General features: G+C 40.3%; 1 protein-coding gene across 4 annotated transcripts in view; it reads left to right on the top strand.

Moving 5' to 3' along the window:
• Positions 1–22003, top strand: part of TLE1 (TLE family member 1, transcriptional corepressor) — a 77458-nt gene extending 55455 nt beyond the window's left edge. For all 4 annotated transcript variants that reach the window (XM_089691111.1, XM_089691110.1, XM_089691109.1 and 1 more), the window contains exons 13-20: positions 520–713; positions 839–915; positions 5756–6005; positions 8160–8407; positions 13284–13431; positions 18146–18296; positions 20274–20350; positions 20437–22003. In XM_089691111.1, the coding sequence (XP_089547237.1) occupies positions 520–713; positions 839–915; positions 5756–6005; positions 8160–8407; positions 13284–13431; positions 18146–18296; positions 20274–20350; positions 20437–20544 (1253 nt within the window). In that variant the 3' untranslated portion in view covers positions 20545–22003. The remainder of the gene's footprint in view (positions 1–519; positions 714–838; positions 916–5755; positions 6006–8159; positions 8408–13283; positions 13432–18145; positions 18297–20273; positions 20351–20436) is intronic.
• The last annotated feature ends 2172 nt before the right edge of the window (positions 22004–24175 follow it).

Here is a 24175-nt window from a genome sequence, read left to right as displayed (position 1 = left end):
CTACAGCTTTGTACAGCAGTAGGACTTTGTAAATGTGTTGTGAAATAATTTATGGGGGCTGCTACTGTGGACCTCATTCTGAAAATGCTAGTTGCCTGGCTGTAGTCATTGATCAGGAGCAAATGACAAAAATCAGAAGTTCCTATTTGCATACTGGGCAAGTGACTTAAAAAGGAATGCGCATAACAGGCAGGTAGCTAGCCTTTTTTATCAGAAGATGCCATTCTTGGTAGGTCCTTTTTTTGTTGTATGTGTTTTTTGTTTTTGTTTGTTTTTTCCTTTTTCTTTTGAACCATATTGAATGGATAGAACAATCAGCCGTTTAGAGCTTTGACCTGCACATGGTTATTTTTTCCTGAGAATTAGGAATACAATTATCTAATTATGCGGTTGGTAATGTCTGTTAAATGTAAATATGTCAATTGGACTGATTAATTTGGCTGCATCCCTTTTTAAACTATGAAAGGTTCTTAAAGAATGTCACAGTACTTTGCATGTTTTCTTTATTTTGATAAACAGCTGCTGCGGGTTTGAGGACTCCACTAGCAGTTCCGGGCCCTTATGCTGCTCCCTTTGGAATGGTTCCACATGCGGGTATGAATGGTGAGCTTACCAGTCCTGGAGCTGCCTATGCTAGTTTGCACAATATGTCCCCACAGATGAGCGCTGCTGCTGCTGCAGCTGCTGTTGTGGCCTATGGGCGATCTCCTATGGTGAGTGCCAAACTATGAAACTATATGTTAAGGAATACAAGATGATTGCACACCTGATCTCATTTGTTCTTTCTCACTTTAACTTCACTTTCACTAAATTTTGGGTTTCCTTTGAATATCAACAGGTTGGTTTTGATCCTCCTCCTCATATGAGAGTACCAGGAATACCTCCAAATTTAGCTGGAATCCCTGGAGGAAAGCCGTAAGTAATCATTTATTCGCTTTTGCAAGGCATATTGTTTGATGGGATAATTGTGTCATGAAATTTCTGCATTATCTATTCTACATAGTCAACAATTCATCAATCTGATACAAAGCATACTGCATTAAGAAATATACTAGCTCCTTCATTGTCCCATAGATTTGTAGGGATGTGTTTTTATATTGCTTTTTGTTTGGGGGAAATCTTTTTTTTTTTTTTTTTTTTTCTTTCAATATGGTTCTCACTTGTGCAAAATAAGTTAATGCTTGTGCTAATTTTCTTGTTTTGCCATGTAAATTGTTGACTACCTTACCGTTGGAATGAGAAAGTTTCAAACGTGGCTTAGCTAAATTGTGTAGCATTAGTGCATACTAATTTTCAATGTAAAAATGCAAGATTACACATGGACTTCTAAAAAGCTGCTCCTCTTCTGTATATGCAGTTCAAACAACCCGACAGAACCACCAAATATAGCAGTAGATTTACTAATCTGTCAGTAGGGTTACTGTTAGGAAAACCGCAGCCAACGTTCTGCTTCCTTTTCTCGTTCCATCCCTGGGAGAATCATTACCGAGTTCTATCCATTGGAAAGGGCTCCCTCCCAAAAAATTGGACTGTTCCAGTACAGACCCTGCCATCTCAGTCCTAAAGCAGCATCTTGTTGTACTCATTAACATTGGTCCTTCGTTCAAAGATGCTGCTGACAGAAAGTTTGAGATGTTCTTTAACCACTTAACAACCACGCTATAGCCAAATGATGGCTACAGCGCGGCTGTCCAGTTCTCCCAGAACGCACCCCCAGCGCTGTCGGTGAATGCTGTGTTCTACGGACAAGGTAAAAGGCCAATCATAGCGGCCTTTTACCATGTGATCAGCTGTGTCCAGTGACACAGCAGATCACAAAGTAAATACAGTTGCTAGTTATCGGAAGCACTTTCCTCACACTGTCACAGCACGAGGAAAGTACTGCCAATAACCGGCAAATGTCACAACAGATCTGCACTGATAATCAGGGTACTAATGATCAGTGCCCTGATCACCAGTGCCCATAAGTGCCACCCATCAGTGCCGCATCATCATTGCAGCCTATCTGTGCAGCCTGGTCTGCACATGAGTGAAGGAGTAAAATAACCTGTTTGCAAAATTTTATAATAAAAACAGAAAACTTTTTTTTTTTTTTTGTTTATAGTGCAAAAAATAAAAACCCCAGTGGCGATTAAATACCACCAAAAGAAAGCTCTATTTGTGTGAAAAAAAGGATAAAAACTGCATATGGGTACAATGTTGCATGACCGTGCAATTGTCATTCACAGTTCAACAGCACTGAAAGCTGAAAATTGGCTCAGGCACAAAGTGGGTAAAAGTGCCCAGTAGGCAAGTTGTTAAGGCTCTATTGACTCTCGCAGATCTGCAACCAACCATTTCTGCAATTTATTTTCAAACTGCAGCTAATTGAAATAGGGAAATGCACAACCAAGATCTTGTCTTCAGGACCATGCTTTGGCAGAGCACTTACAAACATTACCCTCTGCTTTGCTCTTTTGTGTTGGTGCTCTAGAACTAATAATGACACAAATCTCCAGAATGGCTCTAAATTCTGTTCATATGCACAGGCTCTTGTGGCCGAAAGCCTGGACATGCTAAAGCTTGCCCGTAGAAGATGCCCCACATGTATTTGAAGGAGGAAGTGTCTTTTGAGACACTTGAATAATTTTTAGGAAAGATGTCACGGGAGGAAGGGTCCTTTTTTCCACAGCAGAAGGTTCCAAAATCCCCTTCCTCAGGAAAATCTACTTCCTCAAAAAGAATGCCTCAATGCTCTACTTAGGCCTCAAATTCCTAGCCAAAATTCAGCCCTTCCTTTCAACGCGAGATTTGGAAAACAAAATGCCCCTAGTCTACCCCAAAGCCTTCTTTCCAATAAAGGGGTGCCCTCACTTCTTCTAAGAGTGGGCGGAACATCTGTTTCTTTATTTGTGTCACAGATGTTGCAGACTTGTGGGTTCAATCACTTGTTTCAAAGGGGTATAAAATAGTTTTAAACTCACTCCCTCGCCAATTTCTTATCTCAAACCAACCAAAATCTGCTTAAGAACCGTTAGATTTTGTTTACTGCCCCTGAACCATCTTATGTTTCAGCAAGTGGTCATTGCTGTACCTCTGGGATCACGGGTTCAAAAGGTTTCTATTCAAACCTGTTCACAGTACCATAACCAGATGGTGGGTTTGCCTTATCCTAGGCCTAATCTTTAAACCGAGATAAATGTCTCTGGACTCCTTGGTGGCTATCACATCAGTCAGACTTGTCTATTTTTTGTAAGGAGGCCGTTTTCATTCTTCACCAGGACAAAGTTGTCTTTTCTTCCTAGGGTGTTGTCAGCCTTCCACCTCAATGAAGTTAGTCCTTCCTCCCTTGTTCCCTGATTCTAAACACCCTAAGGAGATTGCTCTTTACTGATTGGATGTGGCCAGAGCGATCATAGTGTACCTTTAACGCTACAGCTTCTATTAGGAAGAGAGCCTCCATATTTTTCTTACACTCAGGACCTTGCAAGGGACATCCTGCTTCAATATCCATCATTGCTAGCTGGATTAGGTGACTCCTTAAGAGCTTAGGCTGAAAGAAAAAGCACCACCTGCACTAACGCCTGCTCACTCCACCAGGTCAGTAGGAGTTTCCTGTGCATTCAGACATCAAATCTCTTGCCCGGCTTTGGAAGGTTGCCATCTGGTCTTCTGTCCATACCTTTTCTAGTTTTTGGTGGATGCTTCGTTCAGCCACAAGGTTCTTGCAGCAGCACTCGAAGTCAGGTCTGTTGACACTTGGAGGGAGATTTACTAAAACTTGTGAGTGAAAAATCTGGTGCAGCTGTGCATAGAAACAAATCCGCTTCCAGATTTATTGTCAAAGCATGATTGAACAAGCTGAATTTAAAAGCTGATTGGCTACTATGCACAGCTGCCCTAGATTCTGAGTGCTCCAGTTTTAGTAAATCTACCTCTTGTTGCCCCAGGCCATTTTTTGCTATACGGCGCTGCGTTACTTTAACTGATAATTGCATGGTCATGTAATGCTGCGCCCAAATTAAATTTGTCTTTTTTTTCCCCCACAAATAGAGCTTTCTTTCAGTGGTATTTGATCACCTCTGAATTTTTTATTTTTTGTGCTATAAACAAAAAACATTTTTTACTTTTTGCTATAAAACGTATCCAATAAAAAATTAAATAATAAAAAAAAATTATTCATAAAATGTATTCTGCTCCATGTCTTTGGTGGGAAAAAAAAAACAACACAACCCAATAGGTTTATATTGGTTTACGTGAGTTATAGCATCTACAAATGGCGGTGTGTGTATGTATGTGATTTTTTTTATTTTTTTTTAATGCTAGTAATGGTTGCGATCAGTGACTTATAGCAGGACTGCAATGGGAACTGACTAACTGCCACTGACATCTCCACTGACACTAATACAGTGATCAGTGCTAATAAAAAGCATTGACATTGTACTAATGACACTGGACAGGAAGGGGTTAACATCTGGGGCAATCAAAGGGTTAACAGTGTGCTGTTTTACTTGGGAGACATGCTGCTTTGTATCTCTCTGCTGTTCAGAGAGATACATAGAAGCATGTCCATGCTGACAGGAGATCTCTCCTCTCACAGATCTCTTTTCTCTCAGCCCTGCCGATGATCGAGTCCTGGCTGTGGATTGCTGGCTGGGACCTGGTGATTGACATACCCAGCAGCCAGTAGCGGCGCGAGTAGGGTGGTGCGCTCGCGCGCACACCCCCTACCCAGGAATTGCAAAATCATATATATATATATATGATATGATTTTGCACAGCAGAGTCACGCTGTAGCAGTATATCTTCTATGGGGCTGCTCTTAAGTGGTTAAGATAAAAGTAATTATTGATCTTGGTGTATGGGACACAGGCCACCCTCCCCTTGCATCTGTGTTGTATCTGTTTATATCTGATTACCTCTGATAAGAGGTGTTGGGGTCTGAAAAAACAGAAAAGGACACAGACCTTTTCCACTTTTTTCCCAGACCTGGTCAGGCTTGGAAGCAATTGGATGTAAACAGCCACCCATAGACTAACATGGAGTTTCCAGTTGCATCCGCCTCACAAACTGTGAAAGGTGCCTGAATATTACTTGCATTAGTACATAATTTTGATTTGGCATCGCTGAGTTTAAAAGTGACAAACCTAATCAAGGCAGCAGATGATGCTTAATATTTTAATGTTAATCTCACTGAGCAATTTAATTGATAATTCTGTGTTTTGAGGTATGTCATGTGCTCCTTATTGTTAAAGTAGCTTTGAAATTGTATTTTAAAGTAAATCTAGTCATACATCACTCCATTCAGAACCACACTGTTTTTGCACTGATCGTTGCTGAAGTATAAATATTATAAATCATTTTCCCTGTAGAGAGTGCTTGCAGTGTCACAGATTGAAGTATGTTTTACAATAAGTGGAAGCACAGATGTGTTCTGACTTAAGTTGTTTAGTCGACAGGAGTAGTATGTAGCAAGAGAGAAAATGCTCCAACATTGATAGTTTCTACCTCTAAATGTGTTCTGTATCTCAAGCCAAATCAGAAACCATATGTAATTCTTAATGCATTTTTGCTTTGTAAAGGTTGCATAGAAGCCTATATATGTTTTTGTTCTTTCACCTAAAAGGCATCATGGAATTAATGTGGTCTTTAAAGAAAATATATATTTTTTTTCAACATGAAATTGTGTAAGTGTTGCAACACGAATTACTGATTTATTGATTTTTTTTTTTTTTATTTTTTTATTTTCTTCCTGCCCCTTTTCCCTTACTCTTAGGGCTTACTCGTTCCATGTAACTGCAGATGGCCAGATGCAGCCGGTCCCATTCCCTCCTGATGCTCTGATTGGCCAAGGAATCCCTCGGCATGCACGCCAGATAAACACACTAAATCATGGGGAAGTGGTCTGTGCGGTAACCATCAGCAACCCCACAAGACACGTTTACACTGGTGGAAAGGGATGTGTCAAGGTCTGGGACATCAGCCAACCTGGCAACAAAAGCCCTGTTTCTCAGCTGGACTGCTTGGTAAGTGTACAGAAACTTGTCTTCTAGGGTCCATGGAGACTCTACAAAGAAATGTCTTTCTATTCTTTAGTTGTCTCAAATACAGCCCAAGAAACAAATTTGCTTTAATAAGCAGTTTAAGTGTTTGCGGGGGTTTTTTCAGCTTTATTTAGTTGCTGGGGATTTAAACTACTAAACCATTTTTACACTTTTTTTTTTTTTTTAAATATCTTTTGAATTGCTAGGTTTGCACATCCGCACTCTTTATGAATGGGTTGCACTACCCCTGTTGTATGTTTATTCTGTTATGCAGAATATAAAGGAAAACTGGGAAAACCAAGAGGTGGATTGGAATACCTTGAACTAATTTCTTCAGGGAAGCCTTTCACACCTCAGAATAGACATTTTTCACTTCCATCCCAGCATCCCCCACAGTTAACCTTTTGTACCACTTGCTCCACCCTTTTAGATTGTAAGCTGTTATGAGTAGGGCCCTCTTAATCCTTTTGTTTTGGTTGTTCTGTAGCTGTACTGTCTTCCTTTTTTATATTGTAAAGTGCTGCACAAACTGTTGACTCTATATAGAAGTCCCGTATTATAATAATAATCTTGAACTCTAAGGGAGAGGAGCTAGTAACTGTGGTAGAGAGATCCTGCCATCAAAGTCCTCTTGTGATAAACCGCCTAAGTTGACTCCTCATGCCCACCTGATACAGATATCTAACTTTTGTGTGAACGGACTCTTTAATGTGCATGTACACTATTAAGCAGTGTTCTTTTTTTTTTTTTTTTTTTTTAATGTCTTTACATAATGTTTCATTTAAAAGCACACGTAATGTGAATGCTAATCACTTTACTGACAGTTATTGCTACAGTCTTCAATATGTTTACCATTATAATCTAAAACTGTGTATTACCTGAGCTCTACGTTCAGGAGACATCATACTCATACAACACAGTCATCTCAGTTGTGTATGCATGTTTACTTTACATGTTTGCCAAGTAGGTGGTTAAAAAATTGTTGGTTGACGGTTATGAGAAATAATCTAAGGACTTAACGTTGCTATGATGAGTGTTTACCTAGGCTTCTACAGCCATTCACATACAGACTGCTTTTGTTATTAATTTGAAGGACCGTACCTGTGCAAATACTGTTGTACTGTTAATAATGACAGTAGAATTATAAATACTGAAAAGAATCGTCATCTTCCCCTCCCCCCAAAGAGGCTCATAATTGTTGCATAGCTATGATATTATAATTTATAGGTTTTTCCTTTTGCCTCTGGAACCGTAACATGGCTGCAGCCTAGCACTTGAGGATCTTTGTGGAATTGTAATAGGTTGGAAATGTTTCTAGTGAAATACTGCCAGGGCATGATGATCTCCCATCATACTCCTGCAAATGTTTTCCCTGTGCTTACTTAAACCCTTGTGTCAGGTTCCAAGTATCTAGAGTTGTCATATTTGCTTTCTGTGTGCTTTGAGAAGATCTGTCTGCCTGAAATGAATCTATTTATCTTACATTTAAAGGAATTCTATGATGACTACATACTTTCATCTTAAAGCACGAACATTGTATTAGCAATACAATTTTTTTACAATCCAGCATAAGCTCATGTGAAAAATATCCTTTTGTGTTTTGAGTTCTGCTGGTCTGCTGATTATCCGTTTCCACAAATTTTTGGATTTCTGGAATGCTTTGCAGCTTCCATTCTGTGGTTTTACGTTTGATTTCTAAGGACTACATATCCCATGGTACCTTGCTGCCTGCAAGCAGTGATTCTTTTTCTGACTCTGCCTCCTGAAAACTCCTCCTCACAGCACCTCTGTAGTTCAAAAGGCAGATTGTATGAAATGTGTGACACAACAGTGCCTACTCAAAAATCACAATGGATATGTGTTAAGAGTTCAGAGAAGCGTGCGTATCTTCACAAATTATTTTACAAACGTCAGTCTTTCAGTTTTATAGGCGTAGGCTAGGAATAATTGAAGTTAAATGTGGAAAATTAATATGATTTTACATTTTGACCATAGAAACACTTTAAACTGTAGTTCAGTAAACATGATGGGTTCCACAACATACTTAGTATAAATAAGCAATGGAACATTTTAATGCTGTTGAAATAGTCATAGCTGTGTACCTAGAGTAATAAAGTGTTTGTCTTCTCTTTTTAGAACAGAGATAACTATATTAGATCCTGTAAATTACTCCCTGATGGATGTACTCTCATTGTCGGAGGGGAAGCCAGCACGTTATCCATATGGGACCTGGCAGCTCCCACCCCGCGTATAAAAGCAGAGCTGACATCATCTGCTCCTGCTTGCTATGCTCTGGCTATCAGCCCTGACTCCAAGGTCTGCTTCTCCTGCTGTAGTGATGGCAACATTGCAGTGTGGGACTTACATAATCAGACTCTTGTAAGGTATGTGTCAAAGTATTTAGCATTATTTTTTCCTGATGAAAAGTAGTTTATTTCATTGATGGGTTTGGAGAAAGACCTCCACACCAATTTGTAATGAAGCAGACACTGTAAATTGACATTAAATACTGATGTGTTCTTGTTCTGACCGTCTTTACATACATGGATGAATGCTGTCTTCCAGATTGCAGTGTAACAGACCTGTCTGTAGGAATGTTTTATGTTTGCTGTATAGAAGGTGGCGTAACTTGTACAATACAGTACATGAATTGAATATTCATAGACCCTGGATTATAGGCTGGTACCTTAAGGTGATTGGACACTGACAGGCGATAGACCTCTTCTCTCCTACAGAGATTTCTTTTGGAATATTCATATCTATCAAAATGGAAGCGAACACTGTGCTAGAAGATCTGTTAGATTTCTGTGGGTGAAAGGTAAATGTATTACTTTGTACCATTTTGCTAATTGTTTTCTAACCTTAGCTATGAAGTTTGAGCCTGCTCCCCTTCCCTCCTGCAGCTGCCAATTTAACAACAGCTGTAACAACTGCTGCCACATGTATTGATTGTGGACACTTTTCAGACAAGCAGTAGCAAAAGGAATCCATAACCTGGCTTTTTCCCTCCTCTATTTATTTCATTTGTATCAGGTACTTATATAGTACCGTCCATTTACGCAGCTTTTTATATATATATATATATATATATATATATATATATATATATTGTACATTCACATCAGTCCCTAGCCCTCAAGGCGTGTACAATCTAAGGTCCCTAACTCACATTCATACATACACATATTAAGGCCAATTTAGACAGGATCCAATTAACCTTAACCTACCAGCATGTCTTTGGAGTGTGGGAGGAAACCCACATAGGTACAAGGAGAACATGCAAACTCCAGGCAGGTGGTGCCGTGGGATTCGAACCAACGACCCTAGTACTGCCAGGCGGAAGTGCTAACCATTTAGCCACTGTGCTGCCCATACTATTTGAATTCCTTTTGCGGCCGCTTGTCTGTTGAAAGTGTTCACAGCCAAGACAAGCATCCGTTATGATTCTGCTGTCTCCCTCAGAGTTGTTGTCAGATCAGGAAGAGGAGATGGGCAGGTTGGACTGAATAACTGGGGTTAGAAAGCACTTGGCAACATGTAACAAAGTGCTATGTGTACTTTGCCCAATAGGATACAGAACTATAACAAAAATTGTGATAGATCTTTAACTGTCTCGAGGCATCTTTGGGCTATTAATTTTGTTCTACTTATGGGTCAAATTGAAATGTAATTTTTAAATCTTATACCTTTTGTATGCAAGTGCAACGGTTTCAATGATTTTAAAGCAACTATTTTGGACCATGAACAGTCATTTCATTGATTCAGCTTTACTTGTGACATAACCTTTTAACACTGAGAATGCAAGATGTCCATTAACTTATGAAAGAAATTGAACCTGTCACCTGTACTGACAAAGGTTACTGGTTTTGCGGATTGAATAATCATGTAAATGTCACCCAGTGCTTGTAGTAACAGGTTTCCAAAGGCAGGATATTTTGGGTCATAAAGTGAGCCCAGTTTAGGCCTTACTTTATTAGTTGTTTAAATTCAGTATATATTTGCACTATTGTATATTTCAGGTTTTTCTGTCTTCAGGAGGAGCTTAGGCAATTGTTGTTGGTAGTAAGTTAGCCCAGAAGCCAGATTAATCTTTAAAAATTGACAGATATATTTGGATAGCCTTGCTAGAGAGTAATATAATTTTATAGGATAGGAATGCTGACACCATGTTCTTGGGAACTGACCTTTAGTATTTTATGTTCCATGACCCTGGCAGTTGGAATTTCCTAATACCAGCAGTGAATGCCAAAAGGGTTAAACAAGGCTTAGCACGGATTTTTATTTAATTGCTCTTAGAGCTAGGTTGTATGTAGCGCACATCTTTTGAATCCTATTAGGTTGGCAACCCTGCCTGTGTAGAAGGCCAGCAAACTATTCTGACTGGAATAAATCCACAAGGCTTTACAGGCAGTTTGGCAGGCACATGACAGATTTGGGGCTCTGATAATTCTCCTCCCAACCTTCAGATGTAATTTTAAGCAAGCACAGCCAGTGTCCTTTTGGCATGGCCTTCCTGCAATTGTTTTTATCCATTTAAAATGTTATGAATCGGCTACGTATGCCATATGACTGCAAATAAACGTTCACATTTGTGCAAATTCTTTAGACATTTATTCAGATTTCCATAATGAAGGGCATTTCTGGTGTATAAATGCATTGACCCACCATGTTCTGGCGATGTCTGCATTGACAGCCTGCATTTATATTAGCAGTGCTGCAGCCCTCCCTGACTATACACGTTGAAGACCTGTTGTTGAAAAGTATAGGTAGCAGAGCAGAAGCATTATTCTGTAAGGACTGATCTAAAAGTCAGTGTTCAAGGGCTGTAGGTCAAATACTGTGTGCTAGTCATTGTTTACGTTCTAAAAATACGGTTAATGGATTAACCACTTGCCATCCACCCTATAGCAAATTTACTGCTACAGGGCAGACGTTCTATGCAAAATCACATATATAAACGTGATTTTGCACTTCCACCACTAATTGGACACAGCAGAAGCCGATCAATGGATTTTAATTGGATACAACCGAAGTCGATTAATGGATGCAGCAGAAGCTGGCCAATGGATGAGCGCTGGCACCTGTTGATCGCTGAGGAGACTGACATAACCCAGCTCTGTCTATGTAAACAAGGCAGAGCTGTGTTATGTCAATGCCAATCTGCTAGGTTTTATCCAAGGAATAAAATCTAGCAGAGAGCCTAGTGAAAATAGTACACAGTGCACACAATTAACCCTTTGATCGCCCTAGATGTTTAACCCCTTTCCAGCCAGTGCCATTAATACAGTGACCGTGTCAGACTGTCTGCGGCCGTATCACAGATCCGCTATAAGTCGCTGATCACCGCCGTTACTAGTATTAAAAAAGTTCCAGTATTTATACCGCCATTGGCAGATGCTATAACTTTTGCGCAAACCAATCAACATACACTTATTGGGATTTTTTTTTTTACCAAAAATTTGTAGCAGAATGTTTTGGCCTAATTATATATGAAGAAATTTTAATTTTTAATTTATTTTTTTTTGAATTCGATATGCTTTTAATTGCAGAAAGTAAAAAAAAAAATGTTTTTGGGGTTTTTTTTTAATGAAAAGGTCAGTATTTTATCATTTATAGCACAAAAAGGTGATCCAATATCACTAAAAAAAAAGCTCTGCTTGTGGGGGAAAAAGACATAAATTTCATTTATGTACAGTTTTGCATTATTTATTTATTTCAGGTACTTGTATAGCGCCGTCAATTTACGCAGCGCTTTACACACACACACATATATATATATATATATATATATATATATATATATATATATATATATATATATATATATATATATATATATATATATATATTGTACATTCACATCAGTCCCTAACCCTCAAGGGGCGTGCAATCTAAGGTCCCTAACTTACATTCATACATACACATACTAGGGCCAATTATAGACCGGTTCCGATTAACCTACCAGCATGTCTTTGGAGTGTGGGAGGAAACCGGAGTACCCGGAGGAAACCCACGCAGGCACAGGGAGAACATGCAAACTCCAGGCAGGTGGTGTTGTGGCTGGGATTTGAACCAATGACCCTAGTACTGCCAGGCGGAAGTGCTAATTATTTAGCTACTGTGCTGCCCTTGTGCATGACCGCGCAATTGTCAGTTAAAGTAACGCAGCACTGTATCGCAGAATATGGCCTGGTCATGAAGGGGGGGGGTAAAGTGGTTGATTACAAAAAAAACCATGCCGCCTCTTTTTCAGGCTACTGATTGTGTAATTAGAAGTGTATACAACCCTTAGCAATCCTTAACCTCTATGAACAGCTCCTCTGTGGTTTCAGTCATAGATTTTCACAGGCAATACTTTTCTGTGGTGCATGGTAGATGAGTAGCATAGTAAAAGAAACCTGTACTGAAGGCATCTGTTGGCTGCCATTGCGGACCCCTTCTTCTGAAAAACTGCTTGACAGGCCATTAGTTAAATTCAACAATATCAATACTCCCCGTACCAAAAATGCAGATCAGGAGTTTGGACTGTTGCTTGTTTATTCCGTGTCAGTACTCAGTGTATTAAAACCAGTGGAGGACAGGCAGCTGGCTTTTTAAGAAGATCTTCTCCTCATAAGCATACATACTAGTCTTTCTATGAATTGCAGGTGGCACAGGCACATATGCATTAGACTTAATATTTCCAGAAGTGCTGCTCGGAAGAGGATTATAAAATTAACATAAGATCTGAATTCATTGTTGCCATGCATCATATTTTGCAACTCCTACCCAGTTAAACCAAACTATTCTCTTTTAATATGGTCACCTCGCATCAAACACACACAGCATCTCGTAATCTTTTCAGTGTGTGCTAATACTGTGTAACTGTTAGTTTTCAGCCTAATAAACCATTTGATTGACACATAATTATCACTAGTAATTTGTTTCATTGGTCTGGTGGGATTGCATAAACTCTTGATAATGGTTGATTTTTTTTTTCTCCCCTACTTTTGGTTCTGTGAGGCATGTTATTGCAGGCTTGATGGCTAAAGCCTTTTGTCAGAAGCTTGATATTGCTGGCCATTTGAATTAACCATAGCCATACCTGCTGTTTAAGAGCTTGTGGGTGTATTTTAAATCTGTAAGAAAAAGAAGCGTTGTTCCATTTCACTAGATTTACAAGAGATGACACATGTAGGGAAAGTCCAAAGCTAACAACGCAGCAGTGTTTACCTTGAGTACTGGCAGGAAATCATTATTCAATCTTGTTTGTCTTATCAGGCAATTCCAGGGCCACACAGATGGAGCCAGCTGTATTGACATTTCAAATGATGGTACCAAACTCTGGACAGGAGGTTTGGACAACACAGTGCGATCCTGGGACTTGCGTGAAGGACGACAGCTACAACAACATGACTTCACGTCACAGGTAAATGCTGTGATTTTTCTTTTTCTGTGGAATTGGTTATTTTTTATTTATTTATTTTTTTTAACACTTGCTTTACACACGTTTTAAATGTAGAAAGCTTATAGACTGTTTTGGCGTGTAAGAATGATCTGCTCACTAAATACATAGTGTACTGTATAACACATTGTACATTTTCAGGGTGGGCACTATTATGTACATTGCATCCAGAAAGTATTCATAGCGCTTAACTTTTGCCACATTCTGTTATGTTACAGCCTTATTCCAAAATGGGTTAAATTCATTTTTTTTTCTACAACATTCTACAAATACCCCATAATGACAACGTGAAAGACGCTTGTTTTGAAATCTTTGCAATTTATTACGAATAAAAAACAACCTACATTTACAGAAGTATTCACAGCCTTTGCCATGACACTCAAAATTTAATTCTGGTGCATCCTGTTCCCACTGATCATTCTTGAGATGTTTCCACAACTTGATTGGAGTCCACCTGTGGGAAATTCAGTTAATTGGACATGATTAGGAAAGGCATAAACCTGTCTATATAAGGTCCCACAGTTAGTGTATGTCAGAGCACAAACCAAGCCATGAAGTCCAAGGAATTGTCTGTAGACCTCAGAGACAGGATTGTGTCAAGGCACAGATCTGGGGAAGGGTACAGAAAAGTTTTGCTGCATTGAAGGTCCCACTGAGCACAGTTGCCTCCATTACCTGTAAATGGAAGACGTTTGGAAACACCAGGAATCTTCCTAGAGCGGGCCACCCAGCCAAAATGAGTGATCGAGGGAGAAGGGCCTTAGCCAGGGAGGTAACCAAGCACCCGATGGTCACTCTGAAAGAGCTACAGCATTTCTCTGTGGAGAGAGGAGAACCTTCCAGAAGAACAATCATCTCTGCAGCACTCCACCAATCAGGCCTGTATGGAAGAGTGGCCATATAGAAGCCACTCCTCTGTAAAAGGCAAATTGCATGCGAAAAGTCACCTGAGGGACTCTCAGACCATGAGAAACAAAACTTTCTGGTCTGATGAAACACAGATTGAACTCTTTGGTTTCCTCCAGACATGACGCTTGGCACTCAGGCCAGGCACTGCTCACCACCTGGTTAATACAATTCCTACAGTGAAGCATGGTGGTGGCAGCATCATGCTGTGGAGATGTTTTTCAGCGTCAGGAACTGGGAGACTAGTGAGGATCAAAGAAAAGATGAATGCAGCAATGTACAGAGACATCCTTGATGAAAACCTGTTACAGAGCGTTCTGGACCTTAGACTGGGGCGACGGTTTATCTTTCAACAAGACAACGACCCTAAGCACACAGCCCACATAACAAAGGAGTGGCTATGGGCCCACTCTGTGAATGTCCTGGAGTGGCCCAGCCAGAGCCCAGACTTGAACCTGATTGAACATCTCTGGAGAGATCTGGGAGAAATTGCCAGAAAATAGGTTTGGCAAGCTTGTAGCACCATACTCAAAACGACTTGAGGCTGTAATTGGTGCTGTAATTTTTTTTTTTTTTTAATAAATTGCGAGGATTTCAAAATTAACTTCTTTCACATTGTCATTATGGGGTATTATTTGTAGAATGTTGAAGAAAAAAATTAATTTAATCCATTTTGGAATAAGGCTGTAACATAACAAAATGTGGCAAACGTTAAGCACTGAATACTTTCTGGATGCACTGCATATGTGAGCGCCTTTATCAGCGAGGGTCTACCTGATTGATGCAGTTTGAATGGATTATATGGCAGGCCTCTTAAACTACATAGGTGGAATTCAGATTTTGTTCACATCTGATTTGTCAAGTCAACTGATAGCTTACACCGCCATCAGGATGCTCTCGCACTTCTGCAGATTCATTATTATTTGTGTCTCTTGGTGAGAAGTTATATAAAAAGAGCAACTTTACACCACTGGCAACACCACTGACGCAGACCACAAATCTTTTTAAAGCTGATCTCCAGCTTTACATTAAATAGTTCATTTGGGCCACCTATTTGCTATACTAGCATGTGCCCATCTGACATGCTGTATGAACTATATGCAGCCTCAGCTACGTACAGTATACAGCACTGTGTTCCAAACCTTCCTGTCTCACACCCAGAACAAAATACCATCGGGCTGAGCAGCTTTGTATTCTATCAATGAATACAGGGCTTCCTCTGATTGGCTGAGTTAGAGAATTATGTCATCAGCCTGCCCACATGTTAGTGTAGCAGACAGATTGTTTGGGCCAGCTTGACTCAAATGGACTAGTTTGGATCCTTTCACACGGGCATTCTGTTTTTTTTCAAAGCAAGAACAGATTATTTTTCCACTACTGTCTGCATCGGTTTTTTTGCCCGTTCTGTTTTTTCTTTTTTTGAACAGCTCAATGCTCCTCCTCTTCCTCTTCCTCTTCCTCCTCTTCCTCTTCCTCCTCTTCCTCTTCCTCCTCCTCTTCTTCCTCTTCTTCCTCGTCTTCCTCCTCTTTCTCCTCTTCGTCTTCCTCCTCTTCCTCCTCTTCCTCTTCTTCCTCTTCCTCTTCTTCCTCTTCCTCTTCTTCCTCTTCCTCTTCTTCCTCTTCCTCTTCTTCCTCTTCCTCTTCCTTCCTCCTCTTCCTCTTCCTTCCTCCTCTTCCTCTTCCTCCTCCCTCCTCCTCCTCTTCCTCCTCCTCCTCTTCCTCCTCCTCCTCTTCCTCCTCCTCCTCTTCCTCCTCCTCCTCTTCCTCCTCCTCCTCTTCCTCCTCCTCCTCTTCCTCCTCCTCCTCCTCCTCCTCCTCTTCCTCCTCCTCTTCCTCCTCCTCTTCCTCCTCCTCTTCCTCCTCTTCCTCCTCTTCCTCTTCTTCCTCTTCCTCTTCTTCCTCTTCCTCTTCTTCCTCTTCTTCTTCCTCCTCTTCTTCTTCCTCCTCCTCCTCTTCCTCCTCCTCCTCTTCCTCCTCCTCCTCTTCTTCCTCCTCCTCTTCTTCCTCCTCTTCCTCCTCCTCTTCCTCTTCTTCCTCTTCTTCCTCCTCCTTCTTCCTCCTCCTCCTCCTTCTTCTTCTTCCTCCTCTTCTTCCTCCTCCTTCTTCTTCTTCCTCCTCCTTCTTCTTCTTCCTCCTCCTTCTTCTTCTTCCTCCTCCTTCTTCTTCTTCCTCCTCCTCCTCTTCCTCCTCCTCCTCTTCCTCCTCCTCCTCCTCCTCCTCCTCTTCCTCCTCCTCCTCCTCCTCCTCCTCCTCCTCCTCCTCCTCTTCCTCCTCTTCCTCCTCTTCCTCCTCTTCTTCCTCTTCCTCCTCCTCTTCCTTCTTCCTCCTCCTTCCTTCTTCCTCCTCTTCCTCCTCTTCCTCTTCTTCCTCTTCCTCTTCCTCCTCTTCTTCCTCTTCCTCCTCTTCCTCCTCTTCCTCCTCTTCCTCCTCTTCCTCCTCTTCCTCCTCTTCTTCCTCTTCTTCCTCTTCCTCCTCTTCTTCCTCTTCTTCCTCCTTCCTCTTCTTCCTCCTTCCTCTTCTTCCTTCCTCTTCTTCCTTCCTCTTCTTCCTTCCTCTTCTTCCTTCCTCTTCTTCCTTCCTCTTCTTCCTTCCTCTTCTTCCTTCCTCTTCTTCCTTCCTCTTCTTCCTTCCTCTTCTTCCTTCCTCTTCTTCCTTCCTCTTCCTCTTCCTCCTCTTCCCTGATGTTGACGGATGCAGATGTATATGGAGGTTAATCCGTTTACATGTTTCTCCATAGAAATGCATTAATGTCCTTTTTTTTTTTTTTCATCCATCAATGAATGGATAATAAAAATAGAAAAGCTGTCTCAATTATGCAATAGAATAGAGATCTAGTTCTGAATGGAGTGAATATGGAAAATGTCTCACCTGCTTAAAAAAATATATATATATAACAAGTTTTATCCAGACATTAAACAAGATTCCATTTTACTAGGCTAAAGTCAAAGCAATGTAACTGAGTGAAGACTGGAGAAAGAAGTAACAACTACCCACAGATTAGGTCAGCTTCTCCGATTAGCCAGATCCATTTACAAGGATTTAGAGTACTGAGCAGTGTATTAAAGCCTAACTGACTTGCTGTGTTGTCAGTTCCTCTCCCAGCCTGAGAGCTGATGTGCCAGGGACTACTGGCAGCTAGTACAGAAAAACTCAGTGGGATTTTTCTTTACTAAATATATAACTGGATTTAATGGGTCCTTTCTATCTGCATACTGTAGAATTTGAATACAGTAGGATGAAAAAACATTCCTAGAATGATCGCTGCCCAGGGGCAGAGTGATAACTCATAGGGCCCCTGTGTCCTTGCCCACACTCAAAGCACACCCAAAAAAGCCTATAAAAAAGGTACCGGGGGCATTTCATGGGGCCCCCTACTGACCCCGGGCCCTCGGGCAGTTCCCGAGTGCTCAAATGGTCAGTCCGCCCCTGTCGCTGACCACCATCTTCCAGAAAGATCTGCCCACCCAAGGCATACGGTACATCATATAATGAAAGCCTATGCATGTCAGACACTGAGTACCTTGGCTCTGTTCTTTTGTGTACATTTAGTCCACACAGTTTTGTCTTGACTGAAAATTTCCAATCTAGTCAGTTAATTATCCTACCAAAGGAAGTTCTGTAATGTGCAGTCTGTTCTTATAGACTGCTTGGTTGTCCTTGATATTGGCCTGTACAGAGAATGTGGTTTCTCATGGGAGTACCTCAGGGTTCTTTTCCTTTATGTTTAGCCTTTGATATTTTAAACATGCTTTGTGTTTTGTTCTATATTTAGATCTTCTCCCTTGGATACTGTCCAACTGGGGAATGGCTTGCAGTAGGAATGGAAAGCAGTAACGTGGAAGTCCTGCATGTAAATAAACCAGATAAATATCAGCTGCACCTGCACGAGAGCTGTGTGTTGTCACTAAAGTTTGCATATTGTGGTAAGTGTTAAAAAAAAAATGTTTTATATTATCACACACAGCTCAACGGTTATGGTTGAATCTATATTTTAGCTTTTTTTTTTTTTTCTTTAATTTACTAAATGTGACATATATATTCTAATACCGGAAAATGATAGGATAGATTCTTTAGCCAGTGTGTTGGTCATATGAATAACCACTTTTATTGAATGCACCCTTACTACAGTACTTTAGTTTTGGTCACAGCTATTAGGTTTTCTTTCGAGCCTGTACCGTTGAATATACATTTTGAAACACTTGAACTGATGTTTTTGCCAAAGATTGGTGAAAGATAGCACATAACCATATATATATATATATATATATATATATATATATATATATATATATATATATATATATATATATATATAAAATTATTATTTTTTTTTTTTTTTAGGCTTTCTTTTATTTTCATCTAGTGATCCAGCTAATTAGTCTGTTTTTTCAAGAGAAAATGGGGGTGTGTCAGCAGAAGTCTGATCACTTGGAAGAGACAGGTTCAGTTCTCAGCACACTGTGCTCTCATGCCACACTGTGCTCTCATGCCTAGTGTGGTCTAGGTTCAGTTCTCAGCACACTGTGCTCTCATGCCACACTGTGCTCTCATGCCTAGTGTGGTCTAGGTTCAGTTCTCAGCACACTGTGCTCTCATGCCTAGTGTGGTCTAGGTTCAGTTCTCAGCACACTGTGCTCTCATGCCTAGTGTGGTCTAGGTTCAGTTCTCAGCACACTGTGCTCTCATGCCACACTGTGCTCTCTTGCCTAGTGTGGTCTACTTTTTAATAGGAAAGCAGAGCTGCCAGGAACACCAGGTATTTCACATGAAGCAATACACAGAGGACATGGTACAGCGGATACAAACTAGGAATATGAAATTTTGTGTTTACGTATTCTTTAACCACTTGCCCTCCTGAGGATTTTCCCCCTTCCTGACCAGGCCATTTTTTGCATTATGGCGCTGCATTACTTTACCTGACAATTGCGTGGTCATGCAACGCTGCACCCAAATGAAATTTGTCCTTTTTTCCCCATGAATTGAGCTTTCTTTTTGTGGTATTTGATCGCCTGTATGGGTCTTTATTTTTTGCACAATAGGCAAAAAAAATTGACAATTTTGAAAAAAAAAAACAATATTTTGGACTTTTTGCTATTAAACCTGTCTAGTAGAAAATTAAAATCAAATTTCGTCATAAATTTAGGCCAAAATGTATTCTGCAATGTCTGTCTTTGCTATAAAAACAAAAAATCCCAACACGTGTAAATGAATTGGTTTACATGAAAGTTACAGCATTTACAAATGATGGTATAGACAGTGGGATTTTTTTTTTCTACTAGTAATGGCGGTGATCAGTGACTCTTAGCGGGATTGCGGTGGACATTCTGACACTGGCGGGAAGCTAACTTGGTGTCACTGACACCCCAGTGACACCAATACCGTGATCAGTGCTAAAAAAAAATAGCACTGACACTGTACTAATGGCACTGGGCAGGAAGGGGTTATTGTGAGGAGCGATCAAAGGGTAACTGTGTGCTGGGAGTTTTTTTTTACTAGGGGGTGTGTTCTTCACTGTAAGCACACTGTTCGGGATGGCTGTACTGTGCACAGCCATCCCTAGCAGTGTGCTGGAGCTGACAGAAAGATTGTTTGTTTGTAAACAGAACAGTCTTCCTCTCTGTCGGAGATGCTCGGTAATTACCAGCCAAGGCGGAGATTGACATCGGCGCCCTACCCCGGAACAGCAACATCGTGTATATATACGTGATTCTGCGCACAGGTGCCGCCCTGTAGCAGTATATCTGATATAGGGCGGTCTTTAAGCGGTTAATCAAAAGACTGTTATAAAAAAAAAAAAAAAACTTGGCTGCAGCAGCTTTATGGGTCATATTTTCTTGCATACTTTAGTGTCTACTTTACTGTTCAGCATGTGATGTCTTTTATTTGTTTATTTTTCTCAGGTAAATGGTTTGTGAGCACAGGGAAAGACAACCTTCTTAATGCCTGGAGAACACCATATGGAGCCAGTATATTTCAGGTAGTCAATATAAACAAATGCATATGTGACAAACACCTCTCTCCTTCAAAACATAAAATGTGGATTAATCTGTTCTGTTTTTATAGTCCAAAGAATCCTCGTCGGTGCTGAGCTGCGACATCTCTGCGGATGATAAATACATTGTCACTGGATCAGGGGACAAGAAGGCCACAGTATATGAAGTAATCTACTGAAAGACTAGATTTTTATTTTGTACAAATTATCTGGGCCAAAATATACCTTTTACATATCGGTAGGAAAAACAAGCTGACTTTCTAATCCCGATTATGAAACTTTTGCCTGTGTATATAAAGAAAATGCAATATGGACTTGCTGTGTCTCCTACACATGTGGATATGACTGCCTGGAACAAGCTGAAGTCAACATATATTGAACATATGTCTTAATATGTCTGCTGAAACCTTTTTTTTTTAAGCATCTATTTTTATCTTACATTTTAATGTGACTCTCAGTGAGATCACAGATATTCTCAGCATGGTAACTTACCAGATTCTTGAAATACAAGGTTCTGTGCTTCGTAGAATTTTTGTTTTTTATTTGTTGAAGGTCAGTTGTAAAAATGTAAATATATTTGTTTTCCTACAGTAAAGTCTTTAGTACCAACAACATTTTTATTTTTCTTTTTTAACTGTCAATATGTAAATGGATTTTCTTGGTGTATATAGGATTTGTAATTACTTGCATTTACCAAGGTTGTGACGGTCTATTCTTTTACTACACTGTGATAGGTCTAGTCAAGTTGTAAATGTTATTTGAAATAGCATATGCACAGTAACTTGACACCTGATTAGCTGTATGTTTATAATTCTGAATCCGCTAAGTTTTAAAGGTCTGACTTCTCTTTCTCTAGACAGTATTCTGTCCTCAAAACTTACTCTTGTAGTGTGACTGTCGATCAATTTGTTTTCAAAACATTTATTTCCATTTCAAAAATCTCAGACTGTTGATCCAGAATTTATGAAGAACCATTTTTGAAGTGTGTATATACAATTAAAATGCCTTTCTAAGAGGATTAGGTGTATACACTTTTTTTTGTATGTTTTGTTTCCATTTGATGTAGTCAGTCTAGATGAATGCTGTCATTTAATGGCATCCTAATCAAATCTCTGTTAAAAAAAAAAAAAAAAAAAAAGTGCAGACTATGGGAACATGTTTTTATTTTTTTTTATAGTCATCTTTAATACTGAGAGGCTTTTGCTCCCCTCTGTGGTTAACAAACAATAGAGAAGTCCCTGTAAATAGAGTTATGCAGAATAATTTTGCTTCTGTTACTCTAGTTTCTTCCTTTAATTTTTTTTTATAAGCAGATAAATATGATGAGCCTGCTCAGTATTTTTGCCATGTGTAATTGGCTTCTTGCGGGTTTTAGAACCTAAAACTTGTTGTGCTGCTCCCCCCTTATTAAATATTACATCATCAAATTTTGGGATGATGGCTGTCCAGCTGCACATCCATCACACACCTGATTTATTTATTTTAAGATAAAAACATTTAGTGAGCAGTAATCTTTGCATCATATTGTAAGCCTTCCATAGAGTCCATTATGAATGTTTTTATAAAAGCAAAGACTTTCAGTTTCTGTTAATGAAGTCTATACTTCATTACTATGTCTGAATAAAGCTTAATACACTATTTTCTGGTATTCATTTTTGTTTCCAAGTTCAAATGTTGAAAAAAGTTTTCAGCTTATAGCATTTGTTGTTGAGATATTTTGGATGCTGAAAAATATGTATTATAACTAAACATTTTGTAGTATGTTGACATGCTGGATATAAAAAGTGTTTATCAATGTACACAGTATTTGCACATGTAAAGTATCTGATTATTTTTCTGCGTGGATGAGTGAAGGGTTCCCTTTTACCTGAATGTAAAACAAAAACTTTTTTTTTTTTGTATAGCATGGAAGGGTTAGAATCTGTCAGGTTTTTATTGTCTGTCTCTGCTGGAAAGATTGACTCTCATTTATCCTGGTGATCATTGTCTCTCATATTGAGATGGGAAATCTAATTTTTCACAAGAACAGAAATCTTCCAGGCGGAAGCCTGCTAGTGACAACTGTCCCAGAGGAGATCCTTCTCTTTTGAGAAATTTACTTCCGGTTTAAAAAATGCAGCAGGAAATAAAGTGAAATCTCCCCTGATGGAACAAAGAGATGAGCTCAGTGTTCAGATGATGATCCAAACCCACATGGCCAAGCTTGCCAGGAAGCGGTCACCTGTAATGGAACAATCATCCGTGGGGGGAGGGGCGGTATTCCATACGCTATAGCTGCATGTATACATGCCCCTTGTATATGTGCAGCTGGCGGGCAGGGAGTGCCCCCCCCCCACAGATGACCTGGCCCATTACAGATGACCGCTTCCTGGTGGGTTCTGAAGAGCATCCAAACCCGCCTGCGCTTATCCTTAATAAAGACCAGAAACAAACCTGACAGTTGTCTTAATCATTCCCTATTCTGTATAAAGCAAAATAATATATCTTTGTATACACTTAACTGCATCTGCAACACAAATAATGTCAGCTGGGTTGAAACTTGTCAGTAAGAACAAGCATAAGCAGACCATCTGCACTTGTAACTCATCTCCTAAAATGTGGCCATCTGTATGATATTCCTTTATGTTACTAATGATTGCAGCTGGGAGCACTCGTGTCCTGGTTTTTTTTTTTTTTTGTTTTTTTTTTAAACTATGACCTGAAAGTCACCTTTTTTTTACAATTTAATTATTTATTTTGAGACAAGATGTCAAAGGTTTTAACTAAAGTGGAAAAAATAGGTGACCTTTTAATTATCAGATATCTACTAAAAGAACTTTGAAAATTAGACTACTGTAACATGTTGGTGTCAGAAACAACCATGTTAGATTAAAGGAAACCAGTAAGGGCATTGCATGAGAATCTTAAATTCTCTCACACAGAAACAACATGTTGGCTCAGGGCCATGCTGTAAGGCCCTAAGGAAGGCTGCCCTGTCTTTTGCCTGGGTGCAGTTCTGACAATTGTCATCTAGGTTATGGAGAGAGAAAGAAAATTGTGTATGTATATGTGAAAATATAATATATATACACTTTGTATACTCTGTAGGGGGTGCATGCACCGCCATTGGCGGCTGGACATGTCATGCAACAGGTCCTGACCGGAGATTCCCAGCCAGCGATCGCCGAGTAATACTGACAGGGGAGAGATCTGTGTGGCCGCGGATGTCAATCACCGGGTCCCAGCTGGTGATTAGCGACAATCACCGTCGGGGAGGAAGACTGTTTTGTTTACAGTCTTCCTCCCTGTCAGTTTGAGCACACTGCTCGGGATGGCTGTGCACAGCCACCCCCTGCCCCCTAGTAAAACATTCCCTGCACTTAGTTAACCCTTTGACTTTCACATTAACCCCTTCCTGCCCAGTGCAATTAGTACAGTGTTAGTGCTGGTTTTTTTAGCACTGACCACTGTATTGGTGTCACTGGGCTTGTCAGTGACACAGTTCCCCTCCCCCTGTGTCAGAATGTCTGCCGCTTGATAGAGTAAGGGAGAGATGAGGGGGAGGGGCATGAACATGGTGCCGTGAGCCCCAGATGCCCGCCAGCCTTGTGTGCAGCCCTGTCCTGATCTGCCCTATCGAACACCCAGAGCCTAGTCCTACATGAAAGCCTGGGTGGGAGCAGAGAGTCACAGCGGCTCTGAGTCCGGGTGTCCTGGTGGTGGTCCCAGAGGCGGTTAGTGTCGGTGGAGTCTGGCCCTTTACCCGTGGGAGAGGCGACAGGTTGGCGAGGCTCGGTGGTCCCCCGGGAGCAGGTAGCGGTATTGGAGAAG

The sequence above is a fragment of the Staurois parvus genome, unplaced genomic scaffold (genome assembly GCF_062004578.1).
Source record: "Staurois parvus isolate SC_StPar_1 unplaced genomic scaffold, SC_StPar_1.0 ptg000549l, whole genome shotgun sequence".
Classification (NCBI taxonomy): domain Eukaryota; kingdom Metazoa; phylum Chordata; class Amphibia; order Anura; family Ranidae; genus Staurois; species Staurois parvus.
The sequence above is the reverse complement of the archived record's forward strand: the minus strand, read 5'-3'. Positions and strand labels throughout refer to the sequence as shown.